The sequence below is a fragment of the Mesocricetus auratus genome, unplaced genomic scaffold (genome assembly GCF_017639785.1).
Source record: "Mesocricetus auratus isolate SY011 unplaced genomic scaffold, BCM_Maur_2.0 Super-Scaffold_100038, whole genome shotgun sequence".
Taxonomy (NCBI): Eukaryota; Metazoa; Chordata; class Mammalia; order Rodentia; family Cricetidae; genus Mesocricetus; species Mesocricetus auratus.
Genome location: NW_024429216.1, coordinates 961,695 through 985,872, shown reverse-complemented (window position 1 = coordinate 985,872; position 24,178 = coordinate 961,695). Strand labels below are relative to the sequence as shown.

The following is a 24,178-nucleotide window of genomic DNA, read 5'->3' as shown; positions in this document are numbered from 1 at the left end:
TGGGCAGTATAAAGGTAACCACTGTCTTGATTATCCTCCATTAGTTTTTCCTTTTCTTGCACCTGGCTTTTTCACTCAGCAGTGTCTTTAAGTTTATGCTAGTTACTGTATCAGTCGTTTACTCTTTCTTAAAAAATGTATTTATTTTATGTGCATTGGTGTTTTGCCTGTATGTATGTTTGTGTGAGGGTGTCAGATCTTGGAGTTACAGGCAGTTGTGAGCTGCAGTGTGTGTGTTGGGAATTGAACTTGGATGCTCTGAAAGAGCAGCAAGCACTCTTTTTTGTTTTTTGGTTTTTCGAGACAGGGTTTCCCTGTGGCTTTGGAGCCTGTCCTGGAACTCGCTCTGTAGACCAGGCTGGCCTCGAACTCACAGAGATCCGCCTGCCTCTGCCTCCGAGTGCTGGGATTAAAGGCATGGGCCACCAATGCCTGGCGCAGCAAGCACTCTTAACCACTGAGCCATCTCTGCAGCCTGCAGTAGTTTAGTCTTAACTGCTGTGGTGATGTACCTCATTTTGTCCATCTTATTATTTAAGGACTTTTAGAGTGCTAATAGGTTTTTTTCTCCCTTAGGACTAAATGTCTATGGATAGCACTCCTTTTATGTGTCTTTTGGGACATGGCTCCCATATCATTATGAGTTATTACTGTTATGTCCTCTTGGGAAATTTCTCCTGGAAAGAAGGTAGTTTTTGCGTCTTTGTCAGCTGGAAATGTTTACTCTCATGTATGAATGCTATCTTTATTGAGCACGATATTCAAAACTAGTGTGCTCTTGTTACTGGAATCCTTTCTTGCCCTCTAATGCTTAGGATGTCTGAACAGAAACCAATGCTGTGTCTACTCTCCAGTTTTCTGTAAGGGCTTTGGTTGAGGTTATCATTATTCTTGGCATCTGAACACTATAGAGCAATGTAATGTCTTTAAGTCTGCCTAGATATTGGCCATGCTCTTGGAACTAAGAAGTTTCATACGTAAGTAAATAGTGTAATGCCACTGACAATGCACTGATAAGTTATTATAATCTGATTTGCTTGCAATGAGAACATACAGAATATACAGGGAAAATTGATGGTATATCCTTTAGCCCTCTTCAGATATTTTAAAATCACATATATATTAATCCTGAAGAATATGCTAAGGGATGTATGATTTCTGTATGGATCTTCAAGGTTGGTAGTTTTCTGATTGTCTATGATGAAGAAAGGTATTTTGTTACTTACAGCATTTTCATGTAGATTGATTATCCATTGCAATCATTTTTATCAGACATTGCTTATCAGATCAGACCCTGAGCCCCATTAGGTGTGTTTTTTGAGGAAAATCAAAGGGACATGTAACTGCTTGTTTCTTACTAAAGGAAGCCATATGGACAGTCTTCATGCATCTAGGTAATGTATTTGTTAATGGCCCCCAAAATCTCTTCAGCTTTTCCCCACCTTTATGATTCATCTCTAATGACAAAGAAAATGGAATTTCAACTCTACTTCCATGTTGATTGTGTCTGATGAGCTTCCCTAAAAATTTCCTGGTTTAAAAGAAAAGCTGGGTCTTTAAAGGTCTATCTTCAGCCCCGGTACTCAGGAGGCAGAGGCGGGAGGGTGAGGCACAAGAGTGAGCAGTTCAAGGTCATTCCCTGCTACCTAGTGAGTTTGAAGTTAGCTTGGGATACAGGAGACCTTGCCTCAAAAGAAAAATAAAGCTGCAGTTGAAAGACTACAGAATCACCTTTACCCGTAGGGAGTCTCCCAGTCTGAACCCTCCTACAGTGAATACCTAGAGCAGGAAGCAACAGTACCCAGAGGCTTTTGTACACAGCATGGTTCTTTCAGTATGAGTTCTCTGATGTTGCCTCCTAAAGGCTGAGTGTTGTCCGAAGCCTTTTCCACAGTGACTAATGACTGCCTCTCTCAGTGCCCCTCCCCAGGGTATATTTCACGATGCTAAAGAAGAACACCGCATCTACTTAAGACACTGCTTTTCCTATATGACTTTTGAAATGTACTGAGAGGAGACTGTCCCCGGAAAAACTCCTCCGCACTTAGCACGCTTAGAAAGTCAGTCTCCTGAGAGCTCCGTCACAGGTCCATAGAGCTGTGTCTTGTGTAAAGAAGGTTTTACATTTATATGAACCCTATCCAGTATGACTTCTCTAATGTCAAAGTATGCTTCATGAAGAGATTTTTTTTGTTTGTTTTTACACTTGGATGTCTATAGTGTCTGTCACTGGTCCATTGTATTCAGTCAAAGATGGCAGGAGCTCTGTATAGCCATTACTATTCCTTACATTCAAATGGGTTCTTCCTCCAGGAATTATCCTGCATGTACTGAGGTTTGTGTTACACCAAAATTTTTTTTGGTACATATATTTAACTTACATGATTTGTAAAAAACAAACAAACAAACAAACAAAACCACCCAAAAGTAAAACAGTTGTGGTGGAGCATACCTGTAATTCCAGCACTCAGGAGGGAGAGGCTGGAAGATGAGAAGTTCAAGGTCATCCTCTATAACTCATTTTTAAAAATTCAATATATTAGTAGTATACCTGTACTCCCTTCTCTCTTGCAGCATATGCAGTAAATAATTATTCCGCATAAAATACAATTCAGTATGTCACATTTTTTTTCCTATTGGAAGATTCTGAAGGTTGGATAGTGTAGTCAAAGATAACCATGTTTGGATTTTTTTTGTTTTTATTGTATTCATATTTATTATTTCAGTTTCAAATGAAATCTATGTTGTGGGGGTCCCTGAAGTTATCTAAGGCAAGGAAGCAAGCCCAAGACGAGATAAGGAAGAAAACCCGATTCTGATTGACTTTGTCAACCTGGATCAGACTTCAGGGAGTCTAATGAAAGACAGTCCATTGTCAGCATACTTAAAACACAGTTCAATTTGGGAAAAGATGTATTTTTAATTATGTGTATGTATCTTTGTATGGGTACATGCGTGTGAGTCCACGTGCCAGAAGAGGCCAGAATATAGTAATATCAGATTCTCTGTAGCTGTAGTTATAGTTGGTTGTGAGCCGCAAGATGTGGATGCTGGGAGCCTAAGTTGTGTCTCTTAGCAGCAGGAAGTGGTCTTACCTGCTGATCCATCTGATGGCCCCTAACTTTTAAAGATGTTGCCAGCTTACTTCCGAGATGACCAGTACCAATTCACTTTCCCATGAGTAGCTGTGGAAACTTATGCTGGCTATCCTTTTCAGTTTGCCAGTCTGATGACACAGAAAGTATTTATTTTTGTTATTTTAGTTTTTAATTAGAATGTTATTTATTATTGGTATGCACGTATGTGGAAGTCAATTTTATGGAGTCAATTTTGTCCTATCTTTACATGTATTCTGGGGAATGACCTCAAGCCACCAGCTTTGCATGGCCATCTTTGTAGCGTTTTTTTTTTGTTACTTTGTCATTTCCTTCATTATAAATAAGCCCCATCAGTATTTCATATATTTAGTAGCTATTTTGCTTTCTTCTTTGATTTGATTACTCAGAACCTTTAAGTTCATTTCAGTCTCCAATTTTTGAAGTTCTGTCTTCCTGTTTTACGTTCATGTATTTTATTATGTGTCTGTTTTCTTTGTACTTTCATCATTCAGTGCTAGAGACATACACTTAGTGCACTGTCGGAGCCTGTTCCAGTGAGTCAGCTGGATTACCTAACCAGGGGCGTGAGGATTGAGAAAAGGCAGATAAAAGAAACAGAGACAGAAACATAGGATAGAGTCAGGCGGACTGCCCGGCCCATGCCTTTCAGCACACCAGACAGCCTGAGTTTAATTTAGGCCCTGCTTATATACAGACTAGAGGCAGAGCAGAACACAGAGCAGCACAGTCAATTATCCAGCTCCCTGCACTGTCCTTGAATCGAGGACAGCAGCAGCCAGGTTCACTATCTATCATGTGAGCACTGCTAGCAGCAAGCAGCTTCATTCCCTATCTCAGTATGTCTTTTGACTGGCATTAGAAGCTCGTTAGTTAGAGAGTATGCTCTTTTCCATGGGCTTAACAGAACTTTCTCACGGCTCTCAAGGAGACTGCAACAAGCAAGCTTGAACTCTAATGTCTTATAAGTCAGAATAGACTCCATATGGAAACTGAGTCACTTGTGGGCTCCCACACTGTATTTTTCATGACATCTATGGTAATTCTGAGAATGTGTTTAATAAATTTGAAGTATGTGAGTATATGATATGACTTGCTGTCCATTTATTTATTTATTTATTTAGAGACGTCTTAAGAGTAACATGGATTCAGTGGGCTATTTTTTGCAATATGGTGAAATGGTACAATATGCATTTTGCAATATGGAAAATTGTGAAAATAAATCAAATTGACAGAAACAAATGTTGTGTATGTTAATATATTAAAACACAAAGCTCACTGTTGGGGTGTATTTCAGTGGTAGAGTGATTGCCAGGCATGTTCAAAGTCGTAGATTCAAAACCTAGCATATTAATATAACAACACCAACATGCGTTGGAAGCACTTAAAATGACTTTCAATATTATTTTAAAAAGACTTTCAACATTATTGATAAGTACATTTTGTATTTTGTTGGTAGTCAATGATAAGCATGATTTGGACTTTTTTGTTTTTACTGTATTCATTCATATTTACTATTTTAATTTCAAATGAAATCTGTATTGAGGGGGTCCCTGAAGTTTAGTTATCTAGGCAGGGACGTAAACCGGAGAAGAGATAAGACTGAAAATTCGATTCAGACTGACTTTGTCAACCTGGATCAGATCAGGGGAGTCTAATACCAGACAGTGCATTGTCAGCATATTTAAAACACAGTTTAACTTGGGAAAAGGTTTCCAGCCAACAATTATTCTCAACAGTCCAATTCCAGGTGCACAATAAAGCTTAAGGTGTGACTACATAGAGACTCTTTTACAAAGTACATGTGACCAAGAGGGTTGTTTCTGTAGCTAAAAGGCTAGTGTGGCCTCTGATGGATAACTTAGATGTCAGCAGGCCATAAAGTACTTGTGACATCTCCCTTAAGGATGGGTAATGGTCTTGGTAGGGACGAGTCTGGGATAATCACTCTGAGGAGTTAGGGTGAGTTCTGTCCCTTCGGATAGCAAAACTGTCACCAGGCCATTAACAACCTCCACTCTCCACTTTCAGGATGGAACACAGCTGTCTGTTTTTTAGCTCCTCCATTGAGGAGACACTCCCATCTAATTAACATTCCTGGTTCTCTCAGTGCTTCTCTGTGAGTACAAGGACCTCCCTGTCCCCAACACTATATGATGTTAGCTATTTTGTTTTATTTGCTTTTCTATTTCTTTTTGTTTGTACAGGGTCTCCTGTAGTCCAGGCTGGCTTTATATCTGGAGTGCTGAGATTACAGATAAGGTCCCGAATGCCCAGCTCTTTGTTTGTTTTCTTTAAAAATGCCCTTATGCCTCATGAATTAAATTATTTTGTTTTATTAGGTCAGGATCTTAAATATTGCAGGTTGGCCTTGAACTCGTGATATCCCTTGAGCTCTTGATTCTCCTGCCTCCACCTGCCGAGTGCTGGGACTCTGTACTACCAATCCATGTTTAATACTTTGTTTTAAATCTTTCCCCCTTGCTAGTAAGAATATTTAAAGCTTTGCTTCTGAATTTGATATTTTTTCTTTCCCTTCACCATTCAACCCTCAGAAGATTTTGTTTGAGTTGTCTGTTTGTAAATTTGAGACTCAAGATGTTCAGGTACAGAAAGCTTTCCATTCTAACTACAGTTCCTGTGTTTGCTCGTTTGTATTGGTTTAGAGCATTCATTGTCTCTTACAGCAGTTGGTCTTCCTTGGTAGTGACCCTTGATGGCTGGCTCATTTCTTAGCTGGTTGCTGGAGCCTTGATTTTTGTTGTCCAAAGCATTACCCATCCTTATTGTCTGGGTCATGGTAAATACACACAAATAGCCATTTATTCTTCTGGGACTTCCCTGGTACCTGTTGCAAGCACCTTCCTTTTCAATAGAAGCAAAAGCTTATTTTCCCTCTTTTGTTCTGTTTCAGCTGTTTGTAGTATGAGCAGTTCAGTCATGTTTATCTATTATGTCATAGAAAGGAAACCTCTCCCAAAGGAGAACTCATATCTAAAGTATGATTCTGGGAGATACTTTTTTTTTGAGACAGGGTTTCTCTGAGCAATAGCCCTGTCTGCCTGTCTCTGCCTCCCGAGTGCTGGGATTAAAGGCACGTGCCACCATCACCCAGCTGATTCTGGGAGATTCTTAAGATTTTTTTCCCCTGCCTAGCCTATGAAAAAAGGAAACTAGATAGGCCTCATGATGGTTCCCTACATCAAATACCTTGCCTAGGTTCACCTGTATACTTGTCTAGATGGATAGAAGAATGAGTCATGGGCCATTTTATCGTCTCCATTCAAGAAGCCACCTTCTTAGAAAATCTAAGTGCAAGGAGAAGTTCAGATGTGAACAGAAAGAGAGAAGGACAGATATAGTTTAGGGAATATGTAGTTTAAGTTGCCGTAGAGTTCAGTAAGTCCAGTTGAAGCAGAATATAAAGAAAAGGAATGGTAAGGGAACAACGGAGGAGAGGGAACCTTCTCTCATCAACGAAGGGTTAAGAATTCCAGCTGCCTATGTAGAGACTCTATTCCTTTCACACAGAGGTGTTTTCAAATGAGAATGCTTAAATAGGAATGAACCGTGGTTAAGGCCTGAGCACATACAGCTTCTGAGTTTGGCCTTACTCCTTTCCCAGACACGAACCTGCAATTCTCTGTTAACCATGCAAGCAGGACTGTAGACTTTTGTTTATAGTAAAAAAACCTCTTAACTTCTGCGAGACCCTTGTGACCTAGGGTTTACTTCATCAGCTGTAAACTTTGATGGAATTGAAACAAGGATCAATAATGTCCTTACATGAACCGCTACTCAAATCGAAAAGTAAAACATTAACGTTGCATGCTCCCTGTGTGTCCTATCCAAAGGTTTGCAAGCGACTCTTATTTTTCTTTTGCCACAGCAAAATACCTTGGCTAAGGCAGCTTATAAAAGAGAAAGTTTCATTGGCCCTCATGGTTCCAGAGGGTTAGAGTCCATGTTGGGGGCATGGCAGCAGGCCACCAACTGGAACAGAAGCTGAGAGCTTACATCTGATCCACAAGCATGAGGCAGAACAAGAGAGACACTGGGAAAGGTCTGGACTTTAAACCTCAAATACCACTCCCCGTGGCCTGCAACAAGACCTCACCTCCTTTCCAAATACAACTGGGGACCGTGTATTCAATCCCGTGAGTCAATGGGGGGGGGCTCGTTCTCATTGAAACCACCACCAAACATCCTAACTTCTGTTGCCCCAGGTTCCTCTCTTGTTTCTTTTGGGTGTGTGAGTGTGGGCTCACCTGTGCCATCACACATGTGTAGGGGTTAGAGGACAATTTTGGGGTGTCTTCTCGCCTTACACTTTGGTGAGACAGGTCTCTTGTCCCTGTATTGGCAGTGTGTACTCCAGGTTATCTGGCCTGTGAGTTTCTGGTGCTTTGTCTGTCCTCTGCCCGTCTCACGGTAGGAGTACTGACATATATGTATGCCACTGTCTTGGGCTCCCCGCTTCTAATTTCAATACGGTTCTCGGAATGGAACTCACTTCCCCCCACTGAACCATCACGCATCCCGTTCAGTGTTTTTGAACCGCTGACTCACTATGTAGCTTAGGCTCACCTGAACCCTGCTGTATTGACCAGGTTGGCTTCCAACTCAAAGAGATCCACCCACCTCTGCCTCCCAAGTGCGAGATTACAGAGGTGTGCCACCATGCCCAACAGTTCAGTGTGTTTGGAACACAGCCCCATAGCCACCAACAGAACCAACACAGAGTGCTTCCATCCCCCTAGAGATCCCCTTTGTAGTAGATCTGTCTTCCCACTCACAACTCTGACCTGCTTTTCGTTGGTATTGTTTCGTCTTTTTTTATTTAAAGAGATCTGCTTGTCTTTATTTTAGGCATCTGGATGTTGTACCTGTATGTCTGTGCACCACTTGTAACGCATTGCCTGTAGAGGGCAACAGATTCCCTGGAACTGGGGTTACAGACTGTTGTGTGCCGTCATATGGGTACTAGGAATCAAACCCAGGTCCTCTGGAAGTGTAGCCAGTGTTCTTATCTGCTGAGCCCTTTTTTTCAGCCATATTCAATTTTCTTAAAAAAAAAAAACCAAACAAAAACCAAACCTCTAGTCAGGCAGTGGTGGTGCATACCTTTAATCCCAGCTCTCTGGAGGCAAAGGTATATGGATCTATGACAAGGCCACTCTGGTTTACAAAGTGAGTTCAGGATAGCCAGGGCTACACAGAGAAACCCTGTCTTAGGAGGTGGGAACCCCCAAACTCACTTTTTTCCGGCGTTCAAAATGGAGAAAACCAATTATAACCTTTTTGTTTGTTAATCTTCATTATCAAAATGTCAGGATTTAGAAACACCTAGGATGTTGGTTACGTATACCTTTGGATGTTTTCAAGGGGGCATTACTACTAACATTTCCATCCTGAATGGGAACCCAGACAAAATCAAAGGGGAGAAGGGGGAAACAAGCCAACGGAGAGTGGCAGTGTTCCCTCTTTTGTTTCCTAGTCCGAAATTCAGTGAGCTGTTTCTTTACACCATATTCTCCCTGCCACACTGGACTGCACATACCTCCTGCAATAAGGAACCAAAGCAAACCCGTGCCCTCCTAGGTCTTTTGTCAGGTAAACGTGAAAAGTGATACATTTTCTCACTGGCTCCATAGAGCCAGACAAATATAAAAACAACCGAGGACTTTGAAAACCAACCAAAGCAGACAATTTGTGCATTACTAGGCATCATACTTACATGATGGTTGTCTTACTTTTCCACTGCTGTGAAGAGACACCATGACCATGGCAGCTTTTAAAATAAAGCGGTTAACTGGAGGCTTGCTACATTTTGAGAGGGGGAGTTCATGACAGGGAGCATGGCAGAAGGCAGGCAGGCAGGCAGGCATGGGACTGGAGAAAGAGCTGAGAACTTACATTTGATCCATAAGCTAGAGGCAGAGAGAGAGCTAACTAGTAATGGCAAGACTTTAAACCTCTAAACCCACCTCTAGTGACATACCTCCAAGGCCACACTTTCTAATGCTCCCGAAATAGTTCCCCCAGTTAGGGACCAGACATTCAAATATATGTGCCATTGTTATTCAAAAGACCACATTGGTACATGCCTGTAATTCCAGGACTAGGGACAAAGATGTAGGAAAATCAGTTGAAGTTCGAGGCCAGACTTAGTGGCATGAGACCCAATACAAACAAAAGCCCCTCACCCTACCCTAAAATAACTACCACTAAATTTTTGATCTGTATCTTATAGAAGTATGGTTCTGGCTTTTTAAAGGTCTACTGATTCTCTGCATTCCGACAAGTGCTGGGATCTCAGGCATGCTCTACCGATTAAAAAAACCACATTCGCTAATTATCTAGAATCTTTAACCGTTCTTTTGTTTTTTAAACAGGTAGCCTGGGCCTGGAGGGGTGGAAAAGGAGAGAGAGGTTAAGAGCACTTACTGTTCTTCCATAAGATTGGGGGGTCTTCTCCCCACCCACACGGCGGTTCACAATCTTCTGTAACTCCAGTCCCAGGGGATTTGACACCTTTTTCTGGTGCAGCTATATATGCAGGCAAAGCACCCATACACATAAATTTAAAAAAATAGCTTATTTCCACCTATGATTGTCAATAAAATAGGTGTATTTGGCTGAATGTTAGCATTTTTACCTCTAAACGTATTTTTGTCAAATTGGACAGTAAATAAAAATAAAGTTCTATAACAAAAAAATAACATCGGGAGAACTCAGGGGAGACTGTCTTGTACCCAGGCCCTCTCAAAAGACAGAAGCATGATAGAGAATGAGTCTCCACGAGTCCTCAATGACTTAATTATAACTACGCAAATAAAGGTGAAGAAACCTTTCGTCCTGATCGCAAGGCCTTGGGTGACAGGCACTGGGCGTCTGTCTCTGCCAGCAGCCGGGACCGATGATCAGGGCGAAGCTGCTAACATCAGCAGTGCGCAGCTGTCAGAGGCGGCTGAACGTCTGGGGCGCGCGCGCACGCATCCCGGATCGGAGTCTGCGCATGCGCGGCCTCCGCGGCCATGGCTGCTGCGGAACGACAACAGTGAGTCCTTCGGTGCCTTCCGCTTCTCCGCGGAGTGTCGTGCGGGTGGGAGTCGAGGGGCGTAGGTGGGGTGGCGTGCAGGGCGTCAGCGTCGGGTTTCACGGGGGCCGTGGGCGTTTCGGGCTCACGCGGAGGGTGTGGCCGGCGACTCTGCTGTCCTGGCGGGTGTGCACGCCCCCGGGTCAGAGAGGGCTTTCTCTGGCTGCTGAGAGCGCTCCTAACCGGGTGAGGTTGTCCCGTTCCCCCGTGTCACTCATAGGTCCGGCGTCCTGGTCTCGAGCCCGGTCCTTCCAGGAGCTTTTGCCGCGATCCTTTGGGCGCTCGGGCCCTCGGGATCCGGGGGTCCCGTTCTGAGAGGGCTGCCGGGCTCCAATGGGCGGGGCTGTCTCCCGTGGAATCTTCTAGGTAGTTTCTCCTTCCCTCTACCGAACTTGCAAAATCGTGTGTGTATGTGTTTATGTAGTTTTCAGTTTTATCTCCCTGTAAAAACCCGCTTTTGTCCGTCTCCCTCCAATAACCTCTCCGTTCTCCCTCTTTTGTAATTTGAAAGATTTCACACCCACAGCTAAGTTGCAGGCATAGTTTTAGTAGATCGTGCCTAAGCCATCCAGATTGTCGGGTTATTAACGTTTTGCCACATTCGCTTTTCCTTTGTCTTAACCCTTTGTTACTCTTTTGATTTCCAGAAGCCCAAGATTCATGGTGTATTACTTGTTTTTAATAGCTAGACATTTCAGTTTTTTTGGGGTTATGTTTTGTGCCCTCTGTTATTTAGAGAAACTCTTCTTTATCCTATTAACTTGGATACCTCTTTAGCTTGTATTTTGCTTTATGTATTTTCTTAGCTCTGTATTTTACTTTAAGTGTGCGTGTGCGTGTGCGTGTGTGTGTGTGTTTGGTTTTGAACAAGCACCTTGTATGTGCTGGGCAATCACTGTCACTAAGCTACATATTTCATGCTTGTTTTTGCCATTCTAAGGTGTATGGAGATCCCTCTTCCATAAGTCTTTTCTCTATCATTTTATAAATGTGTGTGAGAATTTGTATGAATTAGGACCTACAATATTTTTTCCATTTGAAAAAGCAGTAAGGGAATTAAGCACTCTTGTTGGGCTTGGTGATACATGCTTGCAATCCCAGCACTTGAGAGAGGAGTAGTTCTGTATAAGCTAGCACAGCCTCGTAACTGTTAATTTCTCTCCTAAGTTTTTTTTTTAAGATTTATTTATTATGTATACAGTGTTCTGTCTGCATGTCAGAAGAGGGCACCAGATCTCATTACAGATAGCTGTGAGGCACCATGTGGTTGCTGGGAATTGAACTCAGGATCTCTGGAAGAACAGCCAGTGCTCTTAACCACTGAGCCATCTCTCCAGCCCCCATCTCTCCTGAGTTTTTAATGTACCATCAGTGTGCCAGCTGGTGAGTAGGCCAATAGGTCTCATCCTGGTGGGCTCAACACACTTAAAACCAACAACAGCAACAAAAACCTGACTATATGAACATACCACATAGTTTATCCTCTTAGGTTGTACAGTTCAGTATTTTTGTTGCTGTTTTTTGCTTGATACAGGGTCTCTCTGTGTAGTCTTAGCTGGCCTGGAATTTGCTATGTAGACCAGGCTGGTCTTAAACACAGAGTTCCACCAACCTCTGCCTCCTGGGTGCTGGGATTAAAGGCCAGTGCCACCACCATGACCGGCAGTTTTATAACCTTTTTATCAGTGTCCCCCCCCCCAAACCCATACTTACTGTCACTTTTACCTCCTTCATCTCTCCTTGCTGTAGCCTTTTTTCATCTGTTTTGGAGAATCCATGTAACTAGTTGTAGAACTTATTGTCCTGGGTGTCTGGTTTCTTTGATTTAGAAAATGTCTTCAAAATTCATCCATGTTATAGAATACATGTGTTCTTTGTTCAGTTTTGTAGTTTTGTTATGTTCTGTTTGTGGATTTGTATTTATTTCTTTGCGTATTTTGTTTCGGATGCCACAAATAATGCCGTGAGCCTTTAAAAAATAGATGCATGTTTTTCTGTCTTGTGGAATGACTGCATGGAGGTGGAACTGGTTACAGCGTCTTAGTGAATATGAAGTGGTATCTCATTGTTGCTGTGATTTGAATTCTTCTGAGTCTAGAGATACTGAGCATCTTTTCTTTTGCTTATTGTTCCTTTGCAAGCTATGGAGTGACCTCTTATCCAAATCTCACCATGGTTTTAGATTTTCCAGACTCCAGGACTCACTCACTTCCCTTTGAGGATTCCTTACCTGCGTTTTGTTGTATATTACTACTGTTGTATTGCACTGTGATTCTTATCTGCCTAATACTGATTTTTTCTCTTTAGCTTTGAATTGGATTTATCCATGTATCATTTCCTTTTCTTTCTGTTCCCCCTTTCTTCAGTCTCCTCTCTTTTGAAGAATTGCCTTTGCTTTTCTGATTTTTTTTTTTTTATTTTACTCTCATTCCTGAATCTTGATGAACCTGGTCACTTTTCCCTTCAGTACTTTGAAAGAAAATTTTCATCACTTTTGGTTTTCGACTTTGCTATTAAGTAATTGTGACCAATCATATTAAGTTTCATCTTCATCATTACTGGTTTGTATTTTCCTTCTTTTCTTTTAAGATCATTCTGTAGGGGGCTGGATAGATGGCTCAGGGGTTAAGAACATTAGCTGCTCTTCCAGAGGACCTGGATATAATTCCCCATCTTTTTTTTTCTCATACAATGTATTTTTTTCTTTAAATTAGAAACCATCTTATTTTACATATCAATCCCAGTTCCCTCTCCCTCCCATCCTCCCATGCCCTCTACTGGCTCCCCCATTCCCACCCCCCATCCACTCCCCAGGGAGAGTGAGGTCTTCCATGGGCATCATCAAAGTCTATCACATCATTTGGGGCAGGGCTTAGGCCCACCCCCTGTATCTAGACTGAGATAGTGTCCCTCCATGGGGAAATGGGCTCCCAAAGTCCATTGATGCACTAGGGATGAATACTGGTTCCACCGCAAGAGGCCCCATAGACTGCCCAGGTCTCCTAACTGTCACCCATGTTCAGGGGGCCTGGTTCTGTCCTATGGTGGTTCCCAGTCTTTATATGGTGGCTCACAACCATCTGAAACTCCAGTTCCAGGGGATCCCATACCTTCTTCTGGTCTGTGTAGGCGCTAGACATGTATGCGGTACATAGATATATTTGCGTAGAAAACACCTATACACATTAAGTAAAATAAAAAGTTAGGCCGGGCGTTGGTGGCGCACGCCTTTAATCCGAGCACTCAGGAGGCAGAGGCAGGAGGATCTTTGTGAGTTCGAGGCCAAGCCTGGTCTACAGAGCGAGTTCCAGGACAGCCTCCAAATCAATACAGAGACACCCTGTCTTAAAAAACCAAAAAAAAAAAAAAAAAGTTAGAAAAAAAAGATCATTTCATAGGTGTGTATTGATATTCACTTGTTCTTATTTTCTGAGATAACCACGATTATATTTGCATAATGGAAACGAAAATAAACAGTTTTTAAAAAATTTTCCAGTTTAAATTTAGATAAGAAACAAGGTTGCTTCACAAGTCAGTTCCAGGTCCCTCTCCCTTTCCCTCCCCTCCTCCCCTGCCCTCCCCCCAATCCCCCCCTTATCCCCTCATTCCCCCAGGGAGGGTGAGGCCCTCCATGGGGGTGTCCATAGTCTGTCATTTCATATAGGGCAGGGCCTAGACCCTTCCCCAAGAGTTCAGGGTGAGAGTGCACCTCACATTGTTCTATGGGAGTCCAAAGTCCGTGTGTATACTTGGGATGGGTACTGATCTGCTGCCCAAGGCTCAATAGATTCCCTAGGCCTCCTCACTGACACCCAGATTCAGGGGGTCTTGATCAGTCCCATGCTGGATTCCCAGGCTGATGCCTGGGATTCAAGAGTTAACCTTTGTCTGGTCAGCTGTTTCTGGGGGTTAAACCAGCCCAGTCTTAATCTCTTTGATCATCAGTCCTCCCTCTCTGTTACTGGCTTTCTTGAGTTCATCTCAGTACTTAACCAAGGGAGTCTGCCTCTTCTTCGATCAGCCACTAAATGAAGTTTCTGTTTCCCAGACTCTCTGGCCATGGGATTGTAGGCTGGCACTCCCCAGATCTATGTCTAAAATCCATATATGAGAGAGTACATGCCATGATTCTCTTTTTGTGACTGGGTTACCTCACTCAGGATGGTTTCTTCTAGTGTCATCCATTTGCCTGCAAATCTCAGGATTCCATTATTTTTTTCTGCTGAATAGTACTCCATTGTGTAGATGTACCACATTTTCTCTATCCACTCTTCGGTTGAGGGACATCTAGGTTGCTTCCAAGTTCTGGCTATTACAAATAAAGCTGCTATGAACATAGTGGAACAGACATCTTTGTTGTATGAATGGGCATCTTTTGGATATATGCCTAAGAGTGGAGTTGCTGGGTCTTGTGGTAGGTTTATTCCTATTTTTCTGAGGAATCTCCATACTGATTTCCTAAGTGGCTGAACCAGTTGGCACTCCCACCAGCAATGGAGGAGTGTCCCCCTTTCACCACATCCTTTCCAGCATAAATTGTCATTGGTGTTTTTGATTTTAGCCATTCTGACAGGAGTGAGATGGTATCTCAGAGTTGTTTTGATTTGCATTTCCCGGATGGCTAAGGATGTTGAGCACTTTCTCAAGTGTCTCTCAGCCATTTTAGACTCCTCTATTGAAAACTCTCTATTTAGTTCTGCAGCCCACTTTTTAATTGGGTCCTTTTTTTGGAGACTTGCTTCTTGAGTTCTTTGTAAATTTTGGAGATCAACCCTCTGTCCGATGTGGGATTAGTGAATATTTTTTCCCATTCTGTGGGCTGCCTTTTTGTCTTGCTGACTGTGTCCTTTGCCTTACAGAAGCTTCTCAGTTTCAGTAGGTCCCATTTATTAATTGTTGATCTCACTGTCTGTGCTACTGGTGTTATGTTCAGGAAGCTGTCTCCTGTACCAATTCGTTCAAGGGTACCACCCACTTTCTCTTCTAAGAGGTTCAGTGTGGCTGGATTTATGTTGAGGTCTTTGATCCATTTGGACTTAAGTTTTGTGCATGGCGATAAACATGGATCGATCCGCATTCTTCTACATGCCAGTCTCCAGAAACAGTTTTATATTGTAATAGCATTTACCAAACTATTCAACCATGCTGCTTGAATAACTTACAGCTTTTAACGAATATGTTGTGTGTAAGTCTTAGCTTCATGCTACCACATTTCTATTTATTCATTTATTTAATTTATTTATAGATAGGGCTTTACCGTGTAACCCCTGGCTGATCTGGGACTGGCTATGTAGAGTAGCCTCATTCTTGTGGTGATCCTCGTGGTTTTACCTCCCAAGTGCTGCGTTTATAGCACTGGTTTACAGTTCTAGGCTTTCTTTTTCTTTTTCCTCATATTGTATGCGTTGACTTCTGATGAGGGGCACTGGCGATGGGCACAAGAAGGCAGTGGCCAAGATGGCATTTGAGAATGAGCAGAGCTATTCGGCTTCCCATCTGCCATGCACAGAATTAACTACTTTTGTTTTATTTATCCTTACACAATATTCCTTTGATGTGTTCTGTGAGAGTATTACAGTGTAATGCCACTTCTTTTAAACCCGCTCTTGGCTTCAGCCCTCGGCATTCATTTGAACTCCCTGTTTTACATATGTGAATTGGAAAAAGACAGCAAGTGAATGAAATATACTCACTGAGCCCATTATCATTTTCTCTTAGATATATCTGCGCTTACCTAATGTGACTTTTTCTTTCCTTTCAGTGTGGAACATGAGACTGAGAAGAATAGCTCAGAATGTTTCTGAAGAAGAAGTTTCCTTTGAGGTAGAAATGGAAGGGTATAAAAGAGAGGGACCCTGCTTCCCCATTTCAGGTGATGATTGCTACTGTGAGAACAAGGAAAGAAATCTGAGACAGTCTCCCTTAGCTGATGAGAAAACAGGGGATTGTGAGCATCTTGGTTTGGGGGCGCACTTGAGTATGAACCCAGCCCTCCTAGCATCCCAGAGAGTTCCTACAACAAACGGCTTTCATGTTCGTAACTCAGATAGTAAAACCTTTGATTGCGACCAAACCTTATATAGTTGTCCCCAGAGTTACACAGCTAAGGGAACTGGTGACGGTGATGCTTGTGAAAAAGCCATTCATCCTTCCATGGAAATCGCTCAGCTTGTAAGAAACAAAATGAGAGACAAACCCCATAAATATACAGAAAGTATTAAACCTTTAAGCCACTTTACTGCTCCCCTTTGTGACAAAAAAATTAAGAAAAGAAGCAAGACATTTCACAAAGGTAAGGACTTTGGGGATGTCTTGTCCCTGAGTTCATCTCTTAATGAAAAAAGAAGTCATTCCACTGAGAAGCCCTATAAATGTAATGAATGTGGCAAATGCTTCAAACGGAACTCTTCTCTTGTTTTACACCACCGAACGCATACTGGTGAGAAGCCTTACACCTGTAATGATTGTGGAAAGTCATTCTCCAAGAACTACAACTTGATTGTACATAGAAGGATTCACACAGGAGAGAAACCGTATAAATGCAGTAAATGTGGGAAAGCTTTTAGTGACGGATCCGCTCTGACGCAACACCAGAGGATTCACACAGGTGAGAAGCCTTATGCTTGTCTAGAATGTGGGAAAACTTTCAACAGAAACTCATCCCTGATTTTGCATCAAAGAACTCATACAGGGGAAAAACCGTACAGATGTAATGAATGTGGGAAACCCTTCACGGACATCTCTCACCTTACTGTGCATCTCAGAATCCACACCGGTGAGAAGCCGTATGAGTGTAGCAGATGTGGAAAGGCTTTCCGAGACGGCTCCTACCTCACCCAGCATGAGAGGACACACACCGGCGAGAAGCCTTTTGAATGTGTGGAGTGTGGGAAATCCTTCAATCGCAACTCTCACCTCATTGTGCATCAGAAAATTCATTCCGGTGAGAAGCCCTATGAATGTAAAGAGTGCGGGAAGACTTTTATTGAGAGTGCATACCTCATCAGGCATCAGAGAATTCACACTGGTGAGAAGCCCTATGGTTGCAACCAGTGCCGTAAACTCTTCAGGAACATCGCTGGACTTATCCGGCACCAGCGGATTCATACTGGGGAAAGACCTTACGAGTGTAATCAGTGTGGTAAAGCGTTTAGGGATAGTTCCTGTCTGACCAAGCACCAGAGGATTCACACTAAGGAGACTCCATACCAGTGTCTGAAATGTGGAAAGTCCTTCAGGCAGAACACTCACCTGGTAGTACACCAGCGACTTCATAACAGGGAGGGTCCCAGCCAGTGTCCTCAATGTGGGAAAATATTTAGAAGGAGCTGGTGTCTTGTCCGACATCAGAGAACACACCTTGAAGAGCAGCCTATAGAAGCATAACAAGTGTGGGCCATACTCTTCTTGAGTGAACAAAGGAGATACATCTTCAGGTGTGATTTCCCTTGATAACAGAAAAGAATTTCAATATGAAATATTCTATAATCCCGTCAATTCTGTTATTAGGGAATTTCTGAAGAGAGGATTGGGTGGTAATAACGTAGAAAAGGTTTCAGGGATGATTCTGCCTATACCAAACATGTAGTGCATACACTGAAATAAAGCACCCGGAAGTGAGGAAGATATTTCCCTAGAGATACCCATCTACCTTTGCATCAGGATACTTAAATTGGGAAGAACCTATGAATGCATTCAGTAGGTAATTGGTAGGAGGTATGTTTAATAGTGAGTATCACCTAAGCAGATGCTTATTAGACTCAAAGCTTGAAAGTGTAATCAGGAAGAGAAGCTTTTGTCAGGAGTTTTTACTGTGTCTCCTGTATCAGCAAAGGCATAGTGGTAATAGGTCCCACACAGGACCCTGCAGCAACCACAGGATGTAGTTGAGTTTGCTGTTTGAGTGCAATTCTGCTTGATGGGGCCTCCAGGACACTGAGGACTGAGGTGAAACTGGATGTAGTAGCTGCTTGTGATTGAAATGAAGTTGTCCCTCTTAAGACTCAAGTGCTGTCCATGATGGAAAGGGCTGCTTCTAAGAAATAGAATCCATTGCTTTAGTTGTTGACAAGAAAATATTGAATTGATGTATTTCAGCTATCACCTGCCTTCACCATTGTTATCATTTAGGACACTAATTTGTTTAAAGTTCAGCAAAACCCAGAGGTTTTATTGCCATACTAAAAATACTTAGATCATTGCAAAAGAAGGCATGAAATAGATTATTATTACAATCATGGTAAGTGTGTTCATATTTTGTTGTAGGTTAGCAATGGATGGTGGAAAAATTTAATGGCTTTCTTAGGAGATCACAATTGTGTACCTTTTCCTTATATGTTTTTATATAATAATTTGGTAATGTATATAAAAGTGAAGATAAAAGGAAATGGTGTTTTCTTAGACCTTTGCCAGTGGATAGAGGTCAAAGATATTGTTAGACAAATCCTGCAAAGGCTAGATCATGGTTACAGGAAGCTATAAACATATACAGGTATATATAGACAGAAGCTTCTCCAGAATCAGAGCATCCTGAGCCTAGAATCATTTCTTTTGGAACTTGGATTACAAAGCTTATGGCATTCTGAGGATAGGGAGGAGAAAGTTACAGAAAAATCTAGAATGATCCTAGCATGTCCTTCCTCAGTGCAATGCTGGCAGAATGAAAGCTAGACAATTTAGTTGACAGATTCAAAGGCCTGAGAGTAGATCTGGTAATTTTGACTTGATCCTGTCTTCTGACTTCTGGTTCCTATGGAGGAAGAATCATAAGTCTGTTTTGAAATGATTAAGGCTGTTGAGTAGATTCATAAGGAAGCCAGACATCTCAGTCTTCTGTATGGATGCCCTTCTTTGACAGGAAGAACTATCATATGGTGGGCATGGAGAGATAGTGGGTAAGAGCACTTGTTATTCTTGCAGAGGACCTGGGTTGGGTTCCCTACACCCACATGGTGGAAAAGCTATTGGTGCCTGAAAAATAAAGGCCAAAGATATTGTCAGACTCCTACAAAGATAGTTTTTGGAGGAGTTATTCATCTCAGAATATATTAAGCGTTCTGAGATTGAGGTATATTTCCTTTCCATACTTTTCATCCTCATCATTAAAACGATTGGTCTCATGCTCCCGTGATATACATATTGTCTCTATAGTAGTGGTTCTCAACCTTCCTAATGCTGTGACTCCTTAATACAGGTCCTCATGTTGTGGTGACCCCCAACCATAAAATTATTTTTGGTGCTACTTCATAACTATAATTTTGCTACTGTTATGAATTGCAATGTAAATATCTGTATTTTCCAATGGTCTTAGGTAAGCCCTGTGAAAGAGTCATTTAACCCCAAAGGGGTCACAACATACATGTTGTAAGCTGCTGTTGTATTGTGTTATGTGTATTAGTAAGACATAGGAGAACCTCTAGTGGACTGTCTACATCACTCAAGGGACACTCGTGTCTGTTACTCTCAAGTAAAACATGAATGTACTGCAGTGTTAATGTTAGCAGTGTCCCTGCTTCTTGATTCTGCATTCTAGATCCTGGAACAGGAAATCAGCACCAGACCAGCTGTGGTCTGAGGGCAAACACCCCAAGGAAGAGGTGCCAGCTATGGAATTGGAATGAGGCCACGTGGGGTTTGTATGATATATGAATTCTTTTCCCTTGCTCTTTTCTAAAATCAATTTCCCCAAATGAACAAGAATAATTGTTGTAAGGAAACAAGTGCTCTATAGAAGATGGATGCTTCTGACTAAAGAGTGTTAGGTCTGAATGACTGGGGAATAGGACAGAGAGGGGACTATCCTGGGCTATCAAGATGAGTCCCAGTTAATCACACAGACCCTTGATAGACAGACAAAGTTGCCTGGAATCAGATGCAGAAGGTAGAGTACTCCAATGAATGGACATTTGATTTGCTTTTCCTGTCTTTTTGTGAGCATTTTATTTACCCGTTCCTGGTTTTAAGGCTGGAGCGTCCACATTGTGAATGGCTTCTGAAAGCCGGAGAGGCAAGAAAATGGATTCTCTCCAATGTCTCCCCAGAACGAAGTATTCTTATTCTTATTAGGCCAGTGTAAGTGAATCAATTCCAGTCTTAAATGTAGAGAACTAACATGTGGTTTTAAGCCACAGATTTTGTGAAAATTTGTTGTGTTATCTATAGGTGATACCCTTCAATAGTTCTTTTAGACTCCTGACCGAAGTATTTTGTGTGTGTTCTCTTACCCAGCAAGTCAGTAAACCAACCCTTTCCATTCCATGCCCATGAAAAAATTAAAAAGGAGAACAAATTTTGTTGACTCTGGATTCTGTCCTTTCACCATTTTAATAACCTTGAATTTTAGTACTAGGTTAGAGAATTAAACTCTATGAATGTATCTGGGTGTGATGGCACATACCTTTTATCCCAGCACTTGGGAAGCAGAGGCATGCAGACGTCTTGTGAATTAGAGGTCAGCCCTGTATACCTAATGAGTTCCAGGACGGTCAAGTCTACATAGTGAGACCCTGACTCAAACAGCGACAAACATCAATAGTAAAACAAATCCTGTGAGTGAATAGTCATTAGTGAAAAGAAATCTCCGAAAAGATAGAGTTGATTTCCCTTAAGTTTGCTCCCACTCCCTCCCACTTTGGTGGCCAAGAAGGCACATTTCAGCATCTTAAAGCATGTCTAGAGTCCAGGAATGTAATGTCCAGAGCAGGGTTTTACATCCAACTTGGAGATTGTGGGAACCTTTATAATTATGGCCACCATCTTAATAGTTTCTATTAATCCACATCCTTTAGATGCTAACGTTATCAGTGCTCAAGTATGGCTGCAGATTGCTCATTAGACTGGTCCAACTTCTTGTCTCTCTTAGTCAACTGTGTAGAGTCCCTGCATTTTGCTCTGAGAGTTGGTACTATAGCAGAAAGTTGAACAAGGTATCTACAGAGGAGAAAAACAGGTACACGTTGTGTATCAGATGGTGGTTGATGCCTGGGAGAAAAATAAAGCTGAGAGGGGGATGGGATGTGTGTGTTGGATAGAAGTGATTACAGTTTTAAAAAAAGATCGGGGAAGTCCTCACCAAGATGATTCATAATGACCTATGAAGGAGCCAGTAGTTACTTAGGGAAGAGTATTCCTACACAGGCAAGAACATACTGTATTTGAGGAACAGTCACGAGACCACTGTGCCTTGAATGGGATGATGTGAGATGGGGCCAGGGAGGTAACAGAGTCATTAATTAAAATACTGCTGCCATGTACACACACACACGCACGCACGCACGCACACACACACAATTGCAAAGTCTTCTATGGTAAATTGTACAATTGTTGAATGTTGAAGATACTCTCCCCAAGGATGTATTGCATATCTCCAACCCTGTGAATTTAGTCTTGATCATTCACTTCCTTTCACAATGAAAGGCAGTTGCATGTATGACGCACAAGGGGTGTGATGTCATGTGTGACATGCGAAGGGTGTGATGTCATGTGTGACATGCGAGGGGTATGATGTCATGTGTGACATGCGAGGGGTATGATGTCATGTGTGACATGCGAGGGGTATGATGTCATGTGTGACATGGGAGGGGTGTGATGTCATGTGTGACATGCGAAGGGTGTGATGTCATGTGTGACATGCGAAGGGTATGATGTCATGTGTGACATGCGAGGGGTGTGATGTCATGTGTGACATGCGAGGGGTATGATGTCATGTGTGACATGCGAGGGGTGTGATGTCATGTGTGACATGCAAGGGTGTGATGTCATGTGTGACATGCGAGGGTGTGATGTCATGTGTGACATGCGAGGGGTGTGATGTCATGTGTGACATGCGAGGGGTGTGATGTCATGTGTGACATGCGAGGGGTGTGATGTCATGTGTGACATGCGAGGGGTGTGATGTCATGTGTGACATGCGAGGGGTGTGATGTCATGTGTGACATGCAAGGGTGTGATGTCATGTGTGACATGCAAGGGTGTGATGTCATGTGTGACATGCTAGGGTGTGATGTCATGTGTGACATGCGAGGGTGTGATGTCATGTGTGACATGCAAGGGTGTGATGTCATGCAGCAGAAGGCTAGGATTTAGGAAGGAGCAACCTTCCCTCATGTCAGTTACAGGGAGGAGCAATTAAGCCACAGACGGGATTTCTTCATGAGCGGTAGTTAATGAAGTGGTTTTCTTGCAGAAACAGGTGTAGAGAACAAGACTTTGGTTTCACAGGAAAACAGCTATGGCTCTGAAAAGATAAATCGTTTCAGAATATGAACCATGAAGTATGAGCAGAAAATAACTCATATATAAGGATATGTATCTAGCCTTGATAACCACAGGCACTCAGCATTAGTGGTCATTTCTGAGAAACTAACATTCAAGCTTTAAAAATGAAGTGTCCCATTCAGTGGCTCTTAGTATTCTCTCATAAGGCTGTTCAGTCACTTCCACTCTGTAATCCCAGGACATTTTCATTACCCAGGGGAAAGACCTGTGTAACTGTTAGCATTCTTCTATTCCTTTGAGACCCTGGCAACAACTAATCTATTTTCAGTGTGTATTTGGAATTCTAAAAAAATTAACATTCGTAGAAAAATAAAACATGCGGCCCATGGTCACTATTTCATTTCATTTAGCACGTGTTTTCAAAGTTCATGTTGTACTGGGATCCTTTTTGTGGCTGAAAAACATTTTACCGTATGATTAAAACCATATTTTGCATAGTGATTGATAGACATTTCAGGTTTCACTGTTGAGAATAATGTTGTTTTGAACACATATACAAACTCATGTGCCAAAGTATTTTTAGTACTCTTAGGTAGATGCTTAGGAGTGGAATTGCTGGGTCTTTGCTTTTTGAGGAACTGATGTCCGTATCACTTGAACCACTTATGTACCAGTGATGTATGACTGCTCTGATGTCTTCATGTCCTTACCAATGTTTATTATTGTTTGACCTAGTTGTGTGAAGTGTTATCTTGTGGTTTGGGGAAAAAGTTTTTATATAGTCCAATTGGATACCTTATCCCACAGGTCAGCATTTTCTTTCCTGCAAGCGAAGGATAGCATCTTAAACTTTGTACCAAATCATTTCTTTTGCAGCTCCTCAGCCACAAATGATGTGATGTGGAAGTAGTTATTGGTGCTTTGTAAGCAAAAGAGTGTGGATGTGTTCAATAAAGTTTTATTTATGGACTCTGACACTTGAATTTCCTGTAATTTTCATTGTGAAATACAATTTAAAAAATCATCTAGCGACAGAAGCCAGGCCTTGTGGTGCTCACCTGTAAATCTCAGCACTTAGAGGCAGTGACAGCTTGCCACGAGTTCCAGGCCAGCAAGGACCATGTAGTAAGATTCAGTCTCCAAAATGCAAAACAAAATTATAAAAATTATTATTTACCCAAACACACAAGATTTGGAATAGCTTTTACCCAGGGGCTATAGTTTTGATAACCCCTGCTTTCGACATATTATTTAAATGGAAAGGCAAATTGATGAAGCTTCTAGTTGAGACCATCAAGCATTTTTTTTTTTTTGCTATTTTGGCATAGGTAAATATTTTTAAGTGAAATAAATATTAGAGGAATGGATATAGTAAATTTACAAATTCACGTGTGAAAGGGGTAAACTAAACTCAAGGGCTTCACTTATAATAATTTAGAAATAAACAGACCAAACCCTTCCTCAGCCCCCTGCTTTAGCAGCCATGACAGGCTACAAAAAAGACACGTAGGCCTCTGACACAAGGAAACTCCAGATCCTCTGGCCTCTGGGAGTCTAGGGCCAAAACTGAACACAAAGAAACTCCAGATCTCCCCCTCCCCCCAGCCTCCTAGATACTTGGTTCCTGGGAACTGTTTGGCCACAAAAGAAACTCCAAGGGGGGGGGGGACCAACACCTCCCCTGAAGTCTCCAGGATATAGCTCTGAAAACTATTGGTATCTGTGTACAACAGGCCACCTGCAAGTA

At 42.1% G+C, this 24,178-nt stretch overlaps 2 protein-coding genes across 4 annotated transcripts in view; one reads left to right on the top strand and one right to left on the bottom strand.

Moving 5' to 3' along the window:
- Positions 1–10,043, bottom strand: part of Znf274 (zinc finger protein 274) — a 30,467-nt gene extending 20,424 nt beyond the window's left edge. The window contains exon 1 of the mRNA XM_040734262.1: positions 9,564–10,043. The gene's annotated coding sequence lies outside the window, so the exon portion shown is untranslated. The remainder of the gene's footprint in view (positions 1–9,563) is intronic.
- A 75-nt stretch (positions 10,044–10,118) lies between these two features.
- Znf329 (zinc finger protein 329) lies at positions 10,119–23,406 on the top strand. Of its 3 annotated transcripts, XM_013125728.3 has the most exons (3): positions 10,119–10,176; positions 15,977–17,158; positions 19,748–23,406. In XM_013125728.3, coding segments are annotated over exons 1-3 (1,299 nt in total). In that variant the 5' UTR covers positions 10,119–10,175; the 3' UTR covers positions 19,864–23,406. The 3 variants fall into 3 exon arrangements, with proteins under 3 accessions (XP_012981182.2, XP_012981180.2, XP_012981181.1); XM_013125726.3 differs by lacking the exon at positions 19,748–23,406 and having other exon boundaries at positions 15,977–17,601; XM_013125727.3 differs by lacking the exons at positions 10,119–10,176; positions 19,748–23,406 and adding an exon at positions 10,283–10,401 and having other exon boundaries at positions 15,977–18,452.
- The last annotated feature ends 772 nt before the right edge of the window (positions 23,407–24,178 follow it).